Genomic DNA, 22,744 nt, shown 5'->3' on the forward strand with positions numbered 1-22,744 from the left:
ACACAAGATGGCTACCACAAATGGCCAGCAGGGGAAGGCAGTTGGGAGGGACCAGGCCTGCAAGGGAAGGCAGTTGAGGGTGATCAGGCCAGCAGAGGAGGGCAGTTGGGAGGGACCAGGCCTGCAAGGGAGGGCAGGTGGGGGCAATCAGGCCAGCAGGGGAGAGCAGTTGGGAGGGACTAGACCTGCAAGGGAGGACAGTTGGGGGTGACCAAGCCTGAAGGGGTGACCAGGCCGACAGAGGAGGGAAGTTGGGGGTGACCGGTCCTGCAGGGAGGGAAGTTGAGAGGGACCAGGCCTACAGGGGAGGCCAGTTAGGGATGGACCAGGCCTACAGGAAGGCAGTTAGAGGTGACCTACTGGGATCGGGCCAAAATGGGCAGTCGAACATCCTTCTAGAGGCCCTAGATTGGAGAAGGTGCAGGCTGGGCTGAGGGACACACACACACACACACACACACACCGATACACTAATTTCGTGCACCAGGCCTCTAGTTTATTAATATTGTATTATTTTCCATACAAACAACTGTAAACTACTTTTGTCCCCACCCTGTATTATTGGCTATGTCTTTAAAATGCCATAGACACATATATGAAAAACTAAAATTTTAGCAGATCACTGAAATAGAAATTTCTAAGTATCCAACTACTTGACATCATTTAGATAAATTGGTAATGAAAAAGCTTTGCTGCATTTATCCAGAAATTTTGTTACTACATAAATTGGGTTTGTTCATTCAGTCAATGTTAAATATGACTGAAGGTGTAGAAGTAGAATATATATGTAAGTTGAATCTATTGGAATGCCTAGAGCTGTTTGTTTGTTTGTTTTTGAGATCAGCTAAAGAAGACCTTTTCTAAATTTTGTTTATCAGTCTTACAAGTAGGTTATACACTCGATTTTCATCATTTTTTTCTTAAATATAGATTCACAGGAAGCTGCAAAGATAATACAGAAGAGTGCCCTGTACCCTTCACCAGTTTTCCTCCTGTTTACATCTTACATTATTATGGTTCAATATCAAACAAGTAACATGACCATTGTACAATATGTGTGCATAGTTCTATGTCATTTTTATCATGTTGAAATATTCATATAACCACACTGCAATCCAGATACAGAACTTTTCCATTGGCACAAAGAACATCCTTAATACTTCTTGCTCTACTGCCCCCTCCTCACCCCACTCCCACAACTACCCCTAACCCCTGGCACCCACTAATGTTAGCGTTCTACTTTGTTTCTATCCCTCCCCCCAACCTCCAGGTCTGACCTAATTTGGGACAACTAGATGCTTATAGTAACATGCCGGTCATTGGTATCCCAGTTATGAAGATAATTGTTATTACAATATTATGGTTTTAGACTTTTAGAAATAATGGTTTCATGATCCTTTTAATATCTTTACACAGAAAAAAAAAAAGAGAGAGAATTAAGTTTAAATAGTACCCACCTTACAATAAAGTGTGTGTGTGTGTGTGTGTGTGTGTGTGTGTGCAAAAAAAAGACAACATGTTGATACTGAGTCTAATAAAACACAGATTATTTCAATGAGTGTTGTCAATACTGCCCCAACATGAAAGAAAACCAAAAACCACATTTTTTTTTTACCAAGAATATTCTTTAAAATAAAATAAAAAAGAATATTCTTAAAGCGATACTCATTTTTAAAATATTTTGTACTACTTTCCATCTTATATGTACAATTTGGAAAATTGTAACGAACCAGAGATCTACAATAGGACTTTGAGCTTTCTCATTTTGTATATATTGAGACCAACTAAATTAGCCATATATGTCATATAAATAGTTACTGATTAGTTGCTCAGTTTCAGATCATCCACATTTCCTCCATTTTTGTAGGTTCCTTCTCTATTGCATTATGCCATTTTTAAGTGCCAGGTCATTTAAAGTTTTTACACTAGTGAAAAGGGTCAGTGATATTTTATACATTTTAATGTTTTTATTGTAATAAAGCCAATAGCTTAAATAATGATTTGAGAATTGATTGAAATCTTGACATAGAAACAGTCCATACATTTCTGTTTGAAATGTAAAGATAATTCCATTTTTTAGATACAACTTTTTCAATGTCAAGCTATACTGTTTGTAAATTTTGCAATTTCAGTTTGGATTAATATTATTTGCAGGTAACCTTCTGAAATTGTAAATTATCCCAATTTTGTCTTTAGGAATTTTATTGCCTAATTATCTTGCTATAATAGATTTTTTTCTTTGTAAAGGATTTTTTTCATTGATATATTCTGTACTGATTAATTTTGATTTTTTGGTTTTCAACTCTAGGAGTCTCTACCACCCGTCCAGTTTGACTGGAGTAGCAGTGGCCTTACTAACCCTTTAGATGGTACGTCTCTCCGTAGAGCCTCTAGCACCAGAGCTAGAGCTAAGAAAGCTACAAAGTTCAGACAAACTTCTCTCTGCTGATTTCCTTTTTTGTTTGAACGTAACTTCTTATTCTTATCTTTGGAAATTCAGGCTTTCTTTCTGAATAGTAATTGCTCAAGAAATCAGCCATTACTACTATTAATTAGCATTAATGGCTAAATATAGGTAGTAGTAGTTAGATACAATTTTAGTTTCTTCATCTTAAATCAAAAAAATGTCTTTATTTTTTACAAGTATGTAGGTAGTTTAAATGATATTTTAGGTAGGATCAATTTACTTGAAATTGGTTTTTGCAGTTTTTAATTTATAGAATTTTCTTGGATGCAAAGTCTTTTGAATAGAGGCTGCTTTGAAGCACAAACCACAGTTATTTAACTAAAAACAATGCAAATAGACCCATATTTATTGACTCAATGTAGTTTTCAGATTTAATAATATTTTATAAAGCACTTACATGCAAATAAAAAGTGAATGATTTTCATGATGCTTTTCTAAAATTTATCTCAAAATGCTGGTAAGTAGTTCCAGAAATAATTGTTTTCACTCACGGCTTTAAGAGAAATTCTTCAGAAAGGAAAAGCTTATTTTAGTAATGTGGAGTCTTTAAAATAATGTGAAATCCTAACTTTCCAATGTGTTTAAACCACAAGTTTTAATTGACCCTAAGATTCAATTATTCTTACTCCTTTATGTCATCAGTTGTTTGAGCCATTGCTTAAAGCATTCTGTCAGTTTTGCCTTAGAATGGGAGCTAGGATATTTGGAAAGATCCAGTTGAATAACAGTGCTGAAGGAAAGCCTGGATGCACCTCTTGCTGTTGTCTGGTGTCTTATTTAGTCAAATCATCGTGCTTTTTATTAACAAAAAACTTCTTTAAAAATGTGTATTATTTCTGATTACTGTTTCAGAGTTAAAGGGGAACAGTACAGCTTGAGGTTGCACATCAGGGTAGGGCAGTTATGACATATTGTTTTATTTTAAACTAAATTAATGTATTGGTGTGTGTCCTAAAACTGAAAACTTTGTCACTTTTTAAACATTATTAATTGGAAACCAGCATTACTAACATGAAAGATTGATTTGGGCATATGCAGTGATTTAATGTTGGGTTGAGATTAAAGTATTGTTTCCCTTTAACGGGTATATTTTCCCTTGGTCTTTCTGCTATGGCTTCGAGTTTGATTGAAAGAATTGAACTTCTAACTAAAACTTTACTAAGTGTTAAATTATTTAACTTGTACATGAGAAAATGTACATCAAATTAAATTGTTATTTCAGAAATGTCCTTAGTAATGAAAAACTAATACTGTACACATTGTTTTAATGTTGATTTTAAAATGTGTAATGACTACTAATTATAACCTGCATGTTCAAGTGTGTGTCTCACCCCTTTTTACACATAACCCCTCCTCCCTTGGCTTCCCTTCTGTGTGGCTGCCTACCAACACGCTCCCTGACTTCCAAGCTAGTGGCGGTTCCACTCTTCTGAACCTTGATTTCTTTGGGCCCGTGGATGACAGTAGCTCTAGCAGCAGCACCACCATCCCAGGTCAGCAGAGTGTCAAAACCACAATTCTAGTTTATTTACTGAGAGCATGACCACACCACTTGACTTTCCTATAAACAAGGAAATAAGTAGATTGTATTCTCTATGATGTCTTTCTAATACTTTTCTCTCACCTATCTATTGTTATTTTCCAGTAGCTGACTATAGCAAATGACGTATGTGAAATGTATTTTAAGGAAAGCTTTCTCAGAGTGTAATATTCAGAGCTCAGAGTCATTTCTAGAAATAAAACAGTCTTAATGTCTTTATTTAAAGGCAGGAGGGTTTTTTTCCCTGTAAATGAAAAATGTGATATTTGATATGCTTATTTTTTCAAGCATATTCTATAAAGCCATTTGAAAAAATAAAAGTTTAGAGATATAAGAATATTTTAGTACACAAAGATGACTTTACATTGTAGTGCCTGTGATAATAAAACCTTTACAAATGCTAGCATTCAATTAATTGTTTATTAGTGCTGAATGTATAATTAGGTTCCAAAATGTTGGAATCTAGCACTTAGTTATATAGTGCCACATAGAACTATTGTTGTCTTCATGTAGCTCTTAAGTAGAAAGTTTACTGTTAGTTTTCCATGTGGAGGAAAAAAGTTAATAATAGAAAATAATTGCTATGAGATACTAAAAGTTAGAAATAAACCTTACTTGGAGTGCCTGTTAATGTTCAGCCCTGCGAAAGTTCAGTTCATTGACCAAAGAACTAATGTATTTTGTCATTGTCTAACTGAATAAAAGATTAAAATATAATGGCATTTTTATGTTTACATTTTATTTAATATGATTTTAATGACTCTGTCATTCCCAACTTGTAATCTGGTAATCATGCCCATTGGTCATCAGATAGCCACTGGGGTGCTATGTATAGATGCTGATGCCCAGAATGCATAGCCAGGATCTCTCTGTGCCTCCACTGGTGGCCAGTAGTTAGCCTAGTTCCTGAGAATTTGCTGGGTTTATCCTATTCAACTAGATAACACTGCCACCCACTTCCAGCAGTGTAGGTGCCACGATGGGAAATGGGGGAGAGTAAGAGTCAGCTAAGGGTGAACCTGGGATGTGGATGCCCTTCTCCAAGGTGTGGTTATGGAAATCTGATCCTGCTGTAAGGAAGGTCCAAGGCCATTTGGTAGAATGACTCAGTTCCTCCAATCTAAGCCCTGGTTATCATGGTCATTGTTTCCAAGATTTTACAAACATATGAAAAAAACAATCTGTGTCTGGTTGTGCCTTCAAAATGATATTTTACTATTTACTTACATTACTTCTAAATACATTTGAAATAATGACTGGGTGAGCTAATTAGTTGTTTTTAATACTAAATAGGGGGAAAAGTCTGTGTCAATTTCCTTATAATGTACAGGTCCCAAGAATGAATTACCAAGTTCCCATTTTTAATTTGCTCTTAGCTTTGTTTTGTCATGAACTATATTATAATCTAAATGAGGGCACTATTTTTCGATACTTAAAAATCTGGTTTAAATTTAAATTTTGGTTACATTCTAAACTCAGTTAAAAATCATCCATAGATAATCTAACCATATAAAGAAGTACAGAGATGACCTGATAACCAGGCTCAGTAGCTCTGAGGGAAGCTTAGAGCTGTGATAGAAGTGAAATCAGCATGGTCAAACGCGGTCCTCATTACTTTGGAATCTTTTAAATATTTTCATTCCGTATTTTCATTATATGCTCTAGCTGCTGTATAAACTTGATTACTATAAAGTTGCTTTGCCTTCTTTTTATTGCTATTGGGTTTTGTTAAAACTTACCATCAAGCTACAGGTATCAACACCTTCCTCAGTACTCCATTTCACTACTTGCTTGCACTTCTTCTGACTTGTTTCTGGGAAAGTCATTTTGTCTCAGCTTGCGGTTAATTAATTTGTGTGTGAGACTTAGGAGGTTGGCATAGAACTTGGTTGGCTAGCTTTAGTTATGTAACTAAACTATGCCTCATTAAGATTTTGATGAAAAAAAATCTTCCATTAAAAATAATTAGTCTAATTATTAGTATAGAGTAGGGAGTTACTTTGTTTTTTAAAAAGGCCATAGTATTGTTGTTTTCTTTTCGTGCATGTGATATGATAGTGTTTGTTTTCGGCTGGGGGAGGTTGATTATTTTGTTTTTTACCTCCCACTTTACTGTTTGACAGCCAAGTAGCCAGTATTTTACAAATCCAAGTAAAATTTTACCAGCAATTTTCTGTTGCCAGTCAGAATGCAGTTTTTTATTCTGCATCGTCCTTAAACAGCTACTGAAATTTTGTGGTTACTTAGAAGCTAACCTTTCACAGTGGAGGAAAAAGGTACTTTGGATTCTTTTAGTCCCTTCACAGGCATCTATAATTTTGTACATTTTAATTGCAACTATATACTTATTATAAAAGGCCTTCTAGAGATATTTTGAAACTGTACCTTAATGAAATATTAAGAACTTGGGAGAGTCAACAAACATTTTCTATAGCCTTCCTCCCTTGTTGGACATTGTAAATGTGGAAGCTGCTTTTGCTTGTTTGATTTCTGTAAACATCTGAGATCTATGTTTACATCTGCTAATCATTTCCTAAGTTGAAGGCAATTCCTGTGGGGTTTTGTTTGTTTTTTTAATCTTGAAATATCCTAACAGGAGGAAACTTGTTAATATCAATATGTGCACTTATATGTAATTTTATTAGCTGATCATCAGAGCTTGTTAAAAAATAAAGATTGATGAAACTATAAGACATTCTCCCTTACAGTGTGTTTTTTCTATTAAACACTAAAACTACTGGACTTTTTCTCAAGTAATTTGCTGGGACCAAGAAGAGTATACAATTAAAATTCTTTTTATCTCATTATCTTTATTATCCAAATTTTAGCTTGAGTTGAAATATTTAATTGTTCTTTTCATTGTTTTCATAATCTTATTTAATATAAACCTACATTCAAGAGAAGTATAAAAATAGATAAGTATATTTTATTGAAGTCAGATAAGTGGAGGATTTTTATAGACTTACAAGTCTAATACTCTAACACAGCTTCATTTTGAATTCCTCTGACAAGATATTTGGTCTAGCCCTAGCCAGTTTGGCTCAGTGGACAGTGTCAGCCTGCGAACTGAAGGGTTCTAGGTTCTATTCTGGTCAAGGGCACATCCTCTGGTTGCAGGCTTGATCACCAGCAGAGGGTGTGCAAGAGGCAGAAATTCAATGATTCTCTCTCATTGATGTTTCCATCTCTCTCTCCCTCTCCCTTCCTCTCTGAAATCAAAAAATATATATTAAAAAAAAAGATATTTTGTCTAATAGCCACTTGATTTAGATATGAGACTATATAAATATAATTAACCCTTGAGATAATTTTTATTTCGCCCAAAAGTAATTCTTTTTTCACTTTTTCTGAGAATATTATACCCTCCCACTTCTTAGGAAAAAAACAACTTGATATATATCTTCAGTAATAATTTAATGCTTTGAGTAATATCTTAGTCCCTCAAATTATCAGAATATTTAAACTAACCAAATCTATTGCCATATTTGAAACTTTATATTACCTTCCAAATTCTTTGGTGTGAAAGAAAAGAATGCAGGAAAATGGTCAAGAAGGTAGCATTAGAGGATGGTTCAAAAAATGTGGTTTATCAGTCAACTTAACAATTGAGTCATCCTATAATATAACAAATCATGTGCATTCCACTTATAAAACATTGTTAACTTTCATATCGAAAACTAATCCAAAATTGAGGGAGTTTTCTATAGGAGTTAAAATTTTAGAGTGGAATTTTGAAAGTATTTCCTATTTTATAAGAACTCTAAAAAGTGAAACTTAAATTTTTTAAAATAAATACAGTGGTACAGTACACTAAAGATGTGTTGTACTCATAAAAAACTCAGATGTTTACAGAACAATTGCCTTTTGCATCTTGGATTGTGGCTAATTGAGTGACCAAATTGCAGCTTGCCATCACTGACTATCATTTTATACTATAAGGTGTGGATCCAGAGTTGTATGAGTTAACAACGTCTAAGCTGGAAATCTCCACCTCAAGCCTCAAAGTGACTGATGCATTTGCAAGACTCATGTCCACAGTCGAGAAGACAAGCACATCTACCCGGTAAGCAGTTAGCGTTCATTACACCCTGACTTTGAGTTCTGTGTTTAAACAGTCCAAATGGGAAAGCACACAAGGTGGCAGTATTTCAGTGTATTGTATTAAGATTTACTTTTTGTTTGTAAAAACTAATAATGCCTAATTCCAGAAAGTAGTGTCGGATGTTTAATTGTGAACTATATTAGGGCAGGCTATTAGAAAGGGCTAACAGATGGGTATTTTTTTCTCTTCCCACCCCCAACTTTGTAGAGAAGAATTCTGGTTAAGTATTGAGATCACAAAGGCACTGTGGAAAGGGTCCCTCTTACCCTTCATAACTTCCTGAAATCTTTGGGAACCCAGTCTCTCTCCTAGAGTCACGGTTTTATTTTCTGAATTCTTACGTGTGCAGCACCTCTATTACTGAGGTGTCTCGGACCCCCTTCAAGGACATGGCCCTAGGAAAGCAGTTATCTCTCGGTGTCAGAACCAGATACAAGAAATGTTTCTTGGAAAACCTTTAGTTTTACATGGTTAAGCACTGGAATAAGCCATTGCTTTGACATGTTAGCCATAGGAATAAGCCAGTTCCTAATAAGAAGCTAATCACTACCGCAATGGTTGATTGGCATACCAACTCTGCTATCCCACATCCGTGATACATCAGCACTTTAAAATATTTAAGCATTCATTCTACAGAGATTTATTATTATTAAATTATGAAAATTATTTGTAATTATGAAAAGCCATTATTATGTTTTGTAATTGTAATTATGGATACCCTTAACTTTTCCCTGAAATGGATTTGTAGCAGGCACATGCTCATTTATCCACAGATTCTCTCCATTGCTCTCATTACCCCTATTTCTTCATAGTAAGGCTACCTGACACTGTTAAAAACTACTGTTAAGTCAACCTACTTGTAAATTAAGTCAATGTGAGTATTTTGCTTGCTTTCTAACTTTTCCTATTCCCAAATAAATCATATTTTCAAATTGAAATTCTTCTCATTCAAGTTTCTCCATTTTTTTCTATATTTGTTAACCAAAAGCTAATGCACGTTTAACTTAAAAAAAAAACTGATGTTTTTATTGTTTGAGCTTTATCAGCTACTTTTTGAAAAGTCTCTTCTAAGGACAATCACACTGTTTTCATTCCTTTTTTCCTCTGCAGTCTCACTGAACAAACTATTTATAGTGGAATTGTGGACAGCCCAAGATGAGAATTCCTTCTTTGCGCCATTAGGAGGAGCTCTAAACTACATTGTTATCTTAACTCTCCTAACTTTTTAGTTCATCCGTGAAACGTGCTGTATGTACACTAGGGAACTTTTTCAAATCCTCTATCACTTTAAGAAGTTATTTTAATGTTTTCCCTTATTCTGTACTATTATGGAATGAACTAAAAGTACAGTGTGTGTCCTACTGACCATCAGTATTATAGCTGCATTGAATTACTCTCTAAACCTGTTCAGCTTTATATTTAAACACAGTAAATTGAAAAGAAAACAAGTTGCCAACTTTGTTTTCTATTTTGAAGAATTGTTTGAAAATGGTGAGAAGTGCAAATATTCATAAGTCTTACAATTTGAAGGTAATACTATAAAATGTCACCATAAGTACTACTTCTCAATTGTACAGAGAAGAGAAAGGGGTGGCATATATGGCTTCAGAAAGCATTTTAGGTGTCTGGTTGTTTTCCTTTTGTTTCTGTCATTTTTGTGTTTGTTTCTGAGTAAACTATAGAATGTAAGCTCAGCAAAACCTTCTTAGCTCTTGATAGTATATAGAAGATAGAGTGGAAGAGCATTGAGGGACTGTAGAGTAAGAAAAGATTAAGAAACAGTGGTGTAGGTAGAGGAGTTTTGCCTGTAACAAACAAGATCCCATTCTAAGTGCCTTGCATGTATGAGAGAAAAATTACTTCCTAATTTTAATAAGTGGGTGGCCAGTTAGTAGCCTCAGAACTCTAACTTAAGTTTATTCAAGCCAAAGGACTAATTGTCAAAAGGGGAACATATTTTTTTTTCTTAACTTTTAATTGAGATAAAATTTATCCTTCTCAAGTGTACAATTCAGTGGTTTTCAGTATATTCATGAGGTTGCACAACTATCACCACTATCTAATTCCAAATCATTTTTACCACTCCTAAAAGAAACCCCATACTCACTATCCACTTTTCCCAGCCCCTGACCACCACTAAAGTGCTTTCTCTCTCTGCATTTGCCTATTCTGGTTATCCTATATAGTAAAAGCCTAATATGCTAAGTGTCCGGTCGACCGATGTCAGCCATTCAATCAATCAAAGCATAATATGCTAATGATATGCTAAGACTGCTCAACTGCTCGCTATGGCGTGCACTGGCCATCAGGGGGCAGATGCTCCAACCTGGTATGTTAGCTTTCTGCTGGGGTCCAACCTATCAGGCTTGAGTGAGACAGGCCAGACATACCTTGGAGCCCTCCTGTGGCCCCTCTCCAGCTGGCCAACCTCCATATCCCTCCCCAGCCCTCCTTTTTTTGCATTTTAGCATTGACATTCTCAGCAGTGTCACTGGGCTCGGCCTCAAGGTGCTGGTCTTGCCAGTCAGGGTCTTCACAAAGATCTGCATCTCTGCATCTGCTGGAGAGGCTGCTTGGCCACCTCACTGAAGAGAATTAACGAAAGTCTCTTAGTTTTGATGAATACAATTTATCTTTTGTTGCTTGTGCTTCAGGTGTCCTATCTAAGAAACCAATGCCTACTTCAAGGTCAGGAACATTCTAGGTTTTCTTCTAATAAGTTTTATAGTTTCAGCTCTTACATTTAGCTCTTTGATCCTTTTTGAGTTAATTTTTTAATATAATGTGAGATAAGAGTCCAACTTTGTTCTTTTGCCTGTGGATATTCAGTTGTACCAGCAACTGTTTGTTAAAAAGACTGTTCTTGTCCTGACTAGTTTGGCTTAGTAGATAGAGCATCAGCCTGTGGACTGAAGGGTCCCAGGTTCGATTCCAGTCAAGGGCATGTACCTTGGTTGCGGGCACATCCCTAATAGGGTTGTGTAGGAGGCAGCTGATTGATGTTTCTCTCTCATTGAAGTTTCTAACTATCTCTCTCCCTTCCTCTGTAAAAAAAAAAATCAATCATATGTGTGTGTGTATATATATATATATATATATATATATATATATATATATATTTATTTATTTATTTATTTATTTATTTATTTTTTTTTAAAGACTGGTCTTTCCCCTCAGCCCTCATAGAATGGTCTTGGCACCCTTGTTGGAAATCAATTTGCCATAAATATATAGGTTTATTTCTGGGCTCTTAATTGTATTTCCTTGACAAAAAGGATAAATCTTAACTAAAGACACTATAAATGAAAATTAGGTCACTGCCTTTGGCTTTGAGAAAAGGTCATGATACAACTTTTTATTTTCAAATTCTCCACAAGCATGTTCTTCCTTATATTTTAAGAAAATAAGATCACATCAATGTGCAGTGACTACAGATAAATGCACAAAGTAAACTTTTTTTTATTTATTTTTAAATACAGCTTCATATTGCCTCCAAGTAGTGCCTCTGAAATGAGGCAGTTGGTAAAACCCTAGAATAATGTTTACCAAATGTTCCTTGGGTAGAAGGGTTTTCCTTCCCCATACCGCAACGCACTCCACAAATGAGGAAGTCCATAGAGATACAATTCTCTTACTGTTGTTAGTACCCTTTTATCATTGCAAAGCAGTAGGATAAGTTGTAGAAAGTTACGAAATATAAGCCAACAAAAATTTTAAATTATCACATTCTTACCACTCAGATCACTATAACATCTTAGAGCAAATTCAGATTTTTTTCTATGTAAATATGCATGTGTGTTATTTTAACCAAAGATGAGATTGTTATAGTCCATACTGAATTAAATCTACTCTGGCAATCAGTGATCTCCATCTGTCAATGTCAAAAAATTTTCATTTAATCTAATACGCAGGCTATATTCAGGTTTCTCTGACAATGTCCTTTCTCTCTGCTTTGTCCAAACCAATATTCAATCTAATGCTATTGTACCTAGCTGTTACGGCTCTTAAGGCCCTTTTAATCCAGCATAGTTACCTTGATCCCTTTTGTTTTTCTTTTATAACACTAGCTTGTTAAAATGATCAATCTAGTTATGCCAAAGAACATCCCAGCCTCTGTTATGTTTCTCTATTTCCCTTACTATAAACTGGAAATTGTTTCTGGGGTGAATGCAGACAGGTAAACCACTGCCGAGTGCATCAGAGGTGTGGTGTCCCATCAGAAGACTCATGATGTCTGAGTGACCCCCATCGATGGTGATGCTAAGATTGATGATTGGTGGGAGGCTAACCTCCATTTTATACTTCCAGTTTTCTCACTTTTAGACTAAAAAGAGAACAATCTGGTTTTACTTTAGGCTGATGCAGATATCAGTTTCCCATCAAACATCCACCTAATAGTTTTACCACCATTTGTAAGGACAATTAAATGTAGATTTTTATCAGAAAAAAAATTCTGCTGAGAAACCCTAGAACTCAGTTCAGTATTGGTTGATGTGCTGGTAGTTTCAGCGTGCCTAAAGCTGACCCACGTGCCCCATTGAACAACTTCGGCCCTCAACGTCTGGCGCTTGATTTAATTTCAGCCTACATTCAAAACTGGTAACAATAGAAAAACCTAGGAATAAAATAAAGGTCTGCATCTCTTTCTTGCATTATCTCCTGACTTTCTGCTGCCCATCCCCAGAACAAAGAAAATAGTTAGGTGGCAGGAATAACTTGTGTCACACATCATAGAGGACCAGCTGTCCTTTATCATAAAAGAGGTCAGGCTTTTTAGATAAATTATTTTGAATTAACTTTGGTTTAAAATTCGTATTTTTATCACTAGAACTATTTTTTCAGTATATTCAGTCTCCTTGAAAAAAGAAAGGCTGGATTATAACCATGTGCTCACTTTGTGCCACATGCGAGGCCTTGCTGGCGTCTTCTGTGGCTCGCCTGCTGGGAAGACACGAGTCCCCAGAGTTCTTCACGTATGTGCTCGGCACCAGACTGCTCATTTCTGGCACCTGGGGCCATTGTAGTAAAATGTATTTCATCTGGAGAACCCACAGGATTCTGAGATTCCCCCTGTTCCCGAGCCCCCCTGCCTGCGTACACCCTCAATGTCAGCAGCCGCCCCGTACTGCTGCCTTTGGACACACTGTCTGCACCCATGGGGGCTGAGGCCGGGGGAGGGCTTTCTCTCCTGGAAATCCCCTTTGGGGATGAAGAGCGCCTGAGGTTAGAATGACTTACAAGGTCTTGTGCCAAACATGTTTATTTTATGTGGAGGTAGTTTTGGTAGTTTCACTGGGAGCAGGGGAAATCCAGTTGGGCGAAGTGTTATTAGGGCTTCTGAACTACATTTCTGCTTAGTAACGTTTTGAAATGATGCTTGGGTAGATGCTCCTAGCCTTAAAAGCAAAGCTGTGAGCTATCCACGGGTACATGTGAATACCCGTATGTCCATGCCCAGCTATCACGAACATACATAAATAAGGCGTGCATCTTCATAAGAGACTTGGCATCTGGATAGGAAGCACACAGCACAAGAGTATCATGAGGTTCAGGAACCGGCAGAGATACAGGTGCTCAAGTCCGCACAGATTGCTACTGACCGCCTTGAGCGTGAGTGCTCCCCCCTTTGGTCCACAGCGGAGTCACATGAACACACTTCTCTCTCTGTCAATAGGAAACCGAAGAGAGAAGAGCACCTCAGTGAAGAAGCCATCAAGGTGATCGCTAGCCTTCCTGACCTAACGTTCATGCATGCCAAGGTGTTGATGTTCCCAGCCACGTTAACACCTTCCACGAGCTCCCAGGAGAAAGCAGACTGATGGCTGAGAGGAAGTGGACAGTTTCAGTGGCTTTTCCTTCTCTCCATCCCTCCCCTACCATCAAAAGCATACCTGCTGTAATTAAAAAAAAATTCAAGTTCAGATGATTTGTTGGTAAGCCACACTAGAAAGGTATACATAGTAATGTATATTTATTTACATACTGAAGTCCTAAATTTATATTAGAAAAAATGTAAATAATCAGGGGTGAACATTTTTGAAGATTTATTCTTTTTGTGTTGCTGGGGTGTATACATTTATGTCTTTGTGAAATACACTGGTAGTGTCCTTCTTACAAAACTTTTGAAATAAAAAAAAAAAGAAAATTAAAAACTCAAATCTCCACTGTCTGTGAAATCCCCTTCAGTCTTTCCAGATTGCATTGAATGTCCTATTAATTTTTCATATCATACGTTGAATTACTTTTACTATCATATATAAGCTCCAAAGTCATTGTTAAGTGTGTGTGTGTGTGTGTGTGTGTGTGTGTGTATGCGTGTGGTGGATTTGTTTCAGATCTGTCTTTTGTTAAAATTGTTGTGCTCTTTTTTAATCTTTTCAATCTGGCATATTGCTGTTTGACCTTTTGCAAGGTACTTCATCGATTGCTCCTTTGTTAAGGGTATGGATCATTGTCAGAACTTGATTGGAGGGGTTTAAAGTGATTGTATGTCTGTTTTAAATCAGTTTGGTTTGGAGAAGGACCAAATTATATGAATGTCTTACCATGAAATTTACTTGTTACTGATTTTTGTTGTTGTTGTTCTATCATACCACTATTTTTTGAGGATTTTGCACAGTGTAAATGACATAATCATAGATTGCTATGGTTTAGGCTGTATATACAGTAAAAACTATGGGTTTTAAATGTTTGGGGAAATTCCTATGGAAAAAAGAGAGAGCTGTAGAAGAACTTTTAACAAGGGTAATGTGCATGCCCAAGGTCTTCGGAGATTTCAGTGTGTAAATTTCCTTTTAGCTTACACAAAAATAAAATAATTTAAAAGAAATTTAGCCTGGTGTCTTTGTCCTTTGGTATCTGGGGGAAATGTAATGAATTTGGATGTGAAGTTTTACCCCGTGTTAATGTACTTCAATTCAGAGGAAACCATTTGGTAGGGCTTCCACTTTGTTGAAACCAGGAAGAATTTGAATCTGGCCCATAAGAATTGGATCAGTCATTTAATATCTGAGCTGTTTTTTATGTAGAACTCGAGATCATAAAAGAAATTCCGATGATTCATTATGATGTGTCTTCATCTGAATTAGCAAGGTGAAGTAGGGATTTGTAGGGAATTTTTTTATTTCCAAGAAAATATAGGCATGAAATTAAGGTGAGCAGAAAATTTCTATAAAGTGCTTATAAAATATTAAATATCGGTTCCCCTGAAACTCACATGATATATTCCATTAAAACAGCCGGTCAGCAGCCCTGAAGCCCAGCTCCTCACATCTGCTTTAGACTATCCCTCCATCAAACAGAGATTCCTGTGTTGCCAGGTTATTACACAGGCCATTGCAACAGTTATCTGAGTGTCCTTTAAATATGGCCTAGAATGACCCATGCTTACCTCCCATTCATTTCCCCAACTTTTTTTTTCCTTTTAGAGAAGGTCTTCCCTCAGAATAGTCACAAGTCTTCAGTGCCCAGTGACCTTCTTTCTGAATGGAAGGATAAAATATTCTCAGCAGAACTTCACATGTTTCAGGAATGGAAGCTTAAATGGTTGCTTCACAGTACATTAAATTGTAATGGCAGCCTTCACCAACCTATGTGTAGAGCCCATTTATTAGCTGTGTTATCCTGAGGAAGTTAATCAACTTCTCTGAGCCTAATTATATTATCTTTTAAAATGGAATGACACCACCAACTTGGGTTGATGCATTAAATAATAAATGTAAAACACTTTAACATAAGTAGATAGTCAATAAATGATAGAGTCAGCAAAATTGTGAAGGCCTTGGGAACCCTGGTAAATTTAAGACACTCAAAGAAAGGAGCACTGCCCTAGCTAGTCTGGCTCAGTGGATAGAGCATCAGCCTGCTGACTGAAGGAAACCTGGTTCAATTCCAGTCAAGGGTATATGCCCGGGCTGCAGGCTTCATCCCCAAAAGGAGGCATGGAGGAGGCAGCCAGTCAGTGATTCTCTCTAATCATTGATGTTTCTACTTCTCTCTCTTCCTCTCCCTTTCTCTCTGAAATCAATAAAAATATGTTCTTAAAATAAGAAGGAAGCACTGAGAATAACAAGTTATTGCATTATTTTAAAACAGTGAAGTGGACCTTCCTTATAAAAGGAATCCTGCTTTATGACCGAGAGAATGGATGTTTCTCAGTCATAAAGATAAGGCAGATTTCCCTGTTGTTAATTATATTGGCTCTGGATGTTTTTAATCACAACAGATACATTAATATTGGATTGTCATGTTAAAGCCAGACAATCAGCCAAAAGTGCTCAGCTCTTTTTTACATCAAACCAGAGCTCCAGTCGCCCCGAAAAGCAGTAGCAATGGCTGCTGCAGGAAGAGCCTTGAGCATCCTGTGATCTCAGCCCAGGGACAGCCTGTTAGATGCAAGCTTGTCCTGGCCATCAGCTGTCCATTTGTCTTTCTCGAAGTCACCCAGAAGGACCCTGCAGAAGTGGGGAGAAGAAACCAAAGAGTCAGCAACTCTCACAGCCAAGTCACACATAGTGGAGACTGGTTTAGCAACCAGCTTAAAACCCGCTCACTCATCCCCTTGTCTCACTGGATGGCGAAATCCAAACACCCACACATAACTCTCCAGTCCGTCCAAGCCAGACTGGGAGTGTAAGAGAAACTCCTAGGTTGAGCCATGTGTCACTGTTATTTTTTAAATATGTTTTTATTTATTTCAGAGAGGAAGGGAGAGAGAGAGAGGGATAGAACTATCGAGAAAATCATTGATCGGCTGCCTCCTGCACGCCCCCTATCGGGGGTCGAGCCCACAACCCGGGCATGTGCTCTGGCTCATGGGTCGACGCTCAAACCATGGAGCAACACAGGCCAGTCACTGCTATTTTTATGAGTCATTCTTTTATACAGAAACTTGTTTTTCCCTCTACATGATTATCCTGTCCTTTAGGAGTTGTCATCTTTCTGTTCCCTTATGTTTCTTGAATCAGGATTAGGCTTAGCTGTAACAAAAACCCAAAATACTGCGTCTGTGTAATAAGACTCATCCTGTGTCACATATGAACTTTGAAGTTGGAATGTATCACACAGTTGGATAGGGTATCCATTTACTTGGCAGTGGTTTCTTTTTCTTAGTGATGTATAAAATAATGCTATCTTACCACCAATGACAGAGTTGGTGAGAAATGGTAACGGTGGCTTCAACAACAGGAGCTTATTTCTCTTGCCTGTAAAACAGAAGGAAACAGTCTGGCTGGTCAGGAGGCTTCCTAAGACCATCAGAGAAAAGCTCTTACTATCCTGTTCCACTATCCCCAACACATGGCTTGTACCTTATGGTCCCAGGTGGCTATTAGCACAACTACCATGCCTACAGTCATCCTGGCCGAAGGGTATTCTCCCCCCACCAAGGACATTTTCCACAAAGTATACACATTATGTCCAACTACATCCTATTGGCCAGAGTTTACCTGTGGCACCATATGGAACTACTAAAAAGACTGGGACGTATGGATTCTGAATCGCAGTTCAAGAAGGAGTCTAGTAGTCAGGGAAAAGGAGAGAACAAAGTTTGTAGACAACCCTAAGTCTGGGCCAGACCTGTGTTTCACCTCTCGGCCCACACACACAGCATCGCACTGAGTAAAGGAGTACACAGAGAAACGAGTTGTCTCAAGCTACAGCGATGCTTCAGACTGCGTCTGTCATGCTCCTGGTGCCTTTCTGGGGCGGGGCGGGGGGTAAGAATGTATAGAGGCCAGCACCGGGGCCTTTGGGGGAACAAAAGCTAAGACAAATCATGGGCGGAAGTAGGGAGCAGCCTGGTGGGGTGGAAGGGGACTAGGAGTTGTGTTTTCCAAATACGTATAATTGCCAAGAAGCAGCTGTAAGATCTTGGATAATCCTTTTTTAAGTCTCCCATGCCTCACGTATGAATGAGGGGGTTAAGTCTATAGAACTGAAAACGAAGGTAGGGCTGGGACATTGGCTGGCCCAGTGCCTTGCAAACCCCTCCCAGGAGCCTGCCTCTGTGCCCTGCAGTGGAAGGGTGTCCCTCAGTAACGCCTTGGGCTTACGTACCGGGAGGCAGAGCAGAAGATCCCATTTGATGAAAGGGTGGGTTCCATTCTTAGCAAAAGTTCAAAGCCAACAACGACAAAATCCTGAGAGCTGGAGAGTGAAGGCTGGACAGGAAGACTGACTTGCACAACATTACACATCTGTGGCCGGAGGCAGGACCTGAGCCAGTTTTCCTGACTCTTGGCCTTTTGATTTGCATTCTCCTGCATCTCTTCTGGAATGGTGGCCAGTCCGCCTTTGCCTGAATATATTTAGGGACCTCGTACGGCCCCAGAATCTCACAAGACTGCCCGACATGGGCTCTGCCCTCGGCCTCCTTTCTCTGAATCCTCCCCATAACCCTGAGCGGTGCCTGAACTGAACGTGCCTCCATTGTCTGGTGAGGAAACCAAGCCGGGCAGCGCTCTGTAGCTTCCCCGAGGCTCCTCAGCCGGGAAGCAGAAGAGTCTGAACCCCGGGTGTGTCTGATTCCAGGGACTGAAGGCTCAAGGAGAGCAGAGTGCCAGCCTCCCGGTGTGGCCAGGGCTGTGGCAGCGCCTGTCGCCTTGCTTTATGATGACCACTTTGCTCAGCTCTCTCCCTCCGGCTTTGGCTGCAGGCTCCTGGGTCAGGTTTGTCCCTGGCCCCTGGCTTCCTCACCCAGTGTAAGCAGGAGACCCTGGGAACCGGAACCAGACAGGGGTCCTTCCTAAATCTGGGCTTTGCCTTTGCCCGAAGACACTGAGAACCCCACCTCAAACCCCATCTGAATTTTTCCAAAATATATCCTCGGGGTGGGGGTGAGGGAGTTCTTCGTCCAGCCTGCGCCCTCTCACAGCCCAGGAGCCCCTGGGGATGTCCACAGGGAGCGGGCCTAAGCCAGCCGTGAACCCGGCTTCAGGCTGAGCAGCCCTCCCCCGCCCTGTGGGAGTGCACTGACCACCAGGACAGCTCCTGTGTTGAGCCTATGCCCCCTGGTGGTCAGGGCACATCATAGCCACCAGTCGGTTCGCCTTTCGGTTGATTTGCATATTAGCCTTTTATGATATAGGATACTATCAATCACCAGTTCAATTCTGCACACTCTGAACAAACCCAAGCGCCTCTCAGCCCCTGAGAAAGGCCTGAGTGTGGCTCAGAGAGGCAGACACATCACACCCGTGGGCCCCCAGACAAAGCTTGATATTCCTGAACGGAAACGTCGCACGGATAGTCATTAAACTCGAGGGGCATGGCAAGGGCACCTGAAGTCAAGCTCCATGTTGAAACCTGCCCAGCTATCGGCCAGTTTTCACCCTCCCATTTCCCCTCCCCGACTCTCTTTTTTTTTTTTTTTTTTTCCTGTTAGACAAAGCGGGACTGCTGTGTTGGGTCTGGAGTTGCTACGGGTATGATAGAGGAGGCGGCTCCTAATGTGAGGTTCTAGGCCCAGGCATTCCATCCTGGGACCCCAAGTCCAGCAGGATTATCACCACGGCGGGGGGGGGGGGCTCTCTTTCATTATAAATTCAAGCCTCCGCTGGCTGGAGACATTTGACTGAAATGAGTATTTTGACTCGGTGGGAGGAGCGCGGTGTGGCCCAAGGACCACCTGCTCCTCACTCCATGCTCCGGTCAAGGGGACCGTGGTTGAAGGGGCGGGGGCGGGGGGGGTTCTCACTTTGTTTCACTTTATTTCTGCTGTGTTGCCTAGGGAGCCTGCACTTGGATCTGGGTGGGATTCATTAATTCGGAGGCTCAGAGAATGACACAGACCAGGGTTCCCTCCCATTGGAATAAACCGCGCTCCCGTGGCTCTGGGGGGAGGCCTGCACTCTCTCGCCGGCGGCCTGCCGTGCCCCGCAGCACCCCTGTCCGCCCGGCCCCTCTCCCCCGTCCGGTTTAATCGCCTTTCCCGGCTGCCCAGGTCCAGTCCGGGAGGCCACAGCTAGAACCCAGAGCACAGGGAGGCCTGTTTCCCTTCAGCTACTATCTTGTAACTCCCTCCTAATTTACAATCTGTCTGCCGTTTCAGACGTTTGGAAAGAAAAAGCCTTAGTCAGCAGCTCTGGGAAGCTTCATGGGCAGTGAAACCTGGACTCCTTTTTCCCAGCCCGGGGTGGTTTTTTCTGTTTTGTTTTGTTTTGTTTTGGTTTGGTTTGGTTTGGTTTGGTTTGGTTTGGTTTGGTTTTGTGGCTGGAACCTAACATCTGGGAAGCAGGCTGGCACTCACGGGCCGGTCACCAGATACCCGTTGACAGAACGCAGTCAGGGTTGGGACATCTGGGCAGAGCCCACCCGGGGCAGCAGGTGTTGACCTAATACCGGCTCCACCAACCCGGAAGTTGCAGGGAGAGGAACGCAGACGGGAAAGGACACCTGTCCCCACTCCAGTGCTGCGGCAACCTGCCAGCAAGCCCTTTCCCTGACAACTGACAAGAAAGCCATTTTCCCAGCTGAAGGGGTGTGTCTGCACCCTGGTCTGTAGCTCCCGGGCTGACCCCTGGGAAAAGGGTCCTCCCAGGCACGTCCATACAAGATGACAAAGTGGTCATGGCCTTCGGTGTGCTCCTGAAGGATGAGAGAAAGGGGCAGGTGCTCTTGTAGATAACACGTCCTCAGGGACCTGATCGGGAACAACAGACGCCCCGGAGTTGCAGCCTTAGCGCCCTGCTGGCCCAGGGCTTCCCCATGCGGCTGCCACGTGCCCCCCGGCCCAGCACAAAGGCCTCCGGAGCCTCTGAGGCCACAGAGCAGTGGTTCTCCACCTTTCTAATGCCGAGACCTTTAATACAGTTAGTGCCTCATACTGTGGTGACCTCCAGCCATAACATTACTCTCGTTGCTACTTCATAACTACAATTTAGTACTGATAATGAATCGTAATGTAACTATCTGTGTTTTCCGATGGTCTTAGGCGACCCTGCTAGCGGTTCTCAACCTGTGGGTCGCAACTGCTGCTGTAGAGCCTAAGACCATTGGAAAACACAAATGTTTACATTACAATTCATTAACAGTAGCCACATTACAGTTATGAAGTAGCAACGAAAATATGCTATGGTTGGGGGTCACCACAACATGAGGAACTGAATGAAAGGGTCGCGGCATCGGAAAGGTTGAGAACCGCTGCCACGGAAAGTCCGGCCTAACCATCACTCTGGGAAGAGAAGCAGGAATGAAGAAGCAGAATTTGAGTCCTGGCACTGCCACTTCCTAACAGTGACACTATGAAATGGGCTGTAAACTGGGGATAGGAATTCAAGTAAAAAGATACCACAATTGCCTGGCCAGTGTGGCTCAGTAGTTGAGCATTGACCTACTGGTATGAACCAGGAGGTCACAGTTCGATTCCCGGTCAGGGCACATGCCCAGGTTGCAGGCTTGATCCCCAGTGTGGGGCATGCAGGAGGCAGCTAATCAATGATTCTCTCTCATCATTGATGTTTGTATCTCTTTCTCCCTCTCCCTTCCTCTCTGAAATCAATAAAAACATATTTTTTTAAAACAAAACAATTTCTTAGGTGCGATAACAGGGTTAGCAGAAGAACATCCCCTAATTTTGGATATGATGTTGGGTGGACATAATTTATTCTGAGATTGTTCAGCAAAGTAAATAAGTTAAGTAAATAAAATCTGAGATATCTAAGTTACAGCTTGGTTCAAGGGAGGAGTATTAACTGGCCCGGGAGATACAACTACTTAGGAGAATTAAAGAGCTAACTTGTGTTAAACACTTAGCATTAAGTGGAAATACTACTCAATAAACTCAATGTTAGCTATTTTTATTATCATTATTATCACTAAGTTCTTATTGGGTGCCTGACTTGGGAGCCCTTGAGAGTATAGCCCTGTGGTCGGCAAACTGTGGCTCTGGAGCCACTTGTGGCTCTTTGGCCCCTTGAGTGTGGCTCTTCCACAAAATACCACAGCCTGGGCGAGTCTATTTTGAAGAAGTGGCATTAGAAGAAGTTTCAATTTAAAAAATTTGCCTCTCAAAAGAAATTTTCCAGTCGTTATACTGTTGACATTTGGCTCTGTTGACTAATGAGTTTGCCGACCACTGGTGTAGGCTGTTAAACATGCAGCACCCAATTCAGTGAAATAATTAGGGACCAGCCGGCCAGCTGTTCATAATTGAGAGCTTATGAGCAACCTTACTTTTGCCTCAAACTAAGAGGCTATAGAAGCAGCTGAGTTCTAAGGCCCGGCCTCAGGGAAATGCTGAGGGGACTCAGACTCAGGGAGACCTCAGACCTTCCTAGGCTCATCCTTAAAGACCTTCCTAGTCATGACCCTGGCTGACACCCACCCGTGTCTTGTGATGGACCCATGTTTTCAATTGTTCTGTGGTGGCTTGAAGGGTGGGTGGGATGGAAATGTGTTGGGCAGGCGTATTCAACCAGAGCCCATCCTAGGAGATTGAACTCCACGAAGACTATCCATTCACTCCCTCAACTTGGATTAAAACACCTACAAGGTGCCAGGTGCTAGTGCACATTCCACCCCTGCTCACACGGAAAGTCTGTCCCCTGGGGGTGTCCAGCACCTGGGCCTGGCAGAGCATGGGAAGGTGAGTCGTATCCCTTAGACCAGTGGTTCTCAACCTTTAATACAGCTCCTC

The 22,744-nt window shown here is 40.5% G+C and overlaps 1 protein-coding gene across 14 annotated transcripts in view; it reads left to right on the forward strand.

Annotated features, from left to right (window-relative positions):
• AFTPH (aftiphilin) overlaps nt 1-14,938 on the forward strand; it is a 59,988-nt gene extending 45,050 nt beyond the window's left edge. For 6 of the 14 annotated variants that reach the window (XM_045580812.1, XM_036435511.2, XM_036435513.2 and 3 more), the window contains 4 exons: nt 2,309-2,369; nt 3,877-3,960; nt 7,947-8,070; nt 13,784-14,938. In XM_045580812.1, coding sequence (XP_045436768.1) covers nt 2,309-2,369; nt 3,877-3,960; nt 7,947-8,070; nt 13,784-13,928 — 414 coding nt within the window. In that variant the 3' untranslated portion in view covers nt 13,929-14,938. Of the gene's footprint in view, nt 1-2,308; nt 2,370-3,876; nt 3,961-7,946; nt 8,072-13,783 lie in introns of those variants that run through there. The other 8 variants (XM_036435514.2, XM_036435515.2, XM_045580814.1 and 5 more) reach the window with 4 other exon arrangements.
• Nucleotides 14,939-22,744: the final 7,806 nt, after the last annotated feature.

The sequence above is a fragment of the Pipistrellus kuhlii genome, unplaced genomic scaffold (genome assembly GCF_014108245.1).
Source record: "Pipistrellus kuhlii isolate mPipKuh1 unplaced genomic scaffold, mPipKuh1.p scaffold_m20_p_13, whole genome shotgun sequence".
In the NCBI taxonomy this organism is placed as follows: Eukaryota; Metazoa; Chordata; class Mammalia; order Chiroptera; family Vespertilionidae; genus Pipistrellus; species Pipistrellus kuhlii.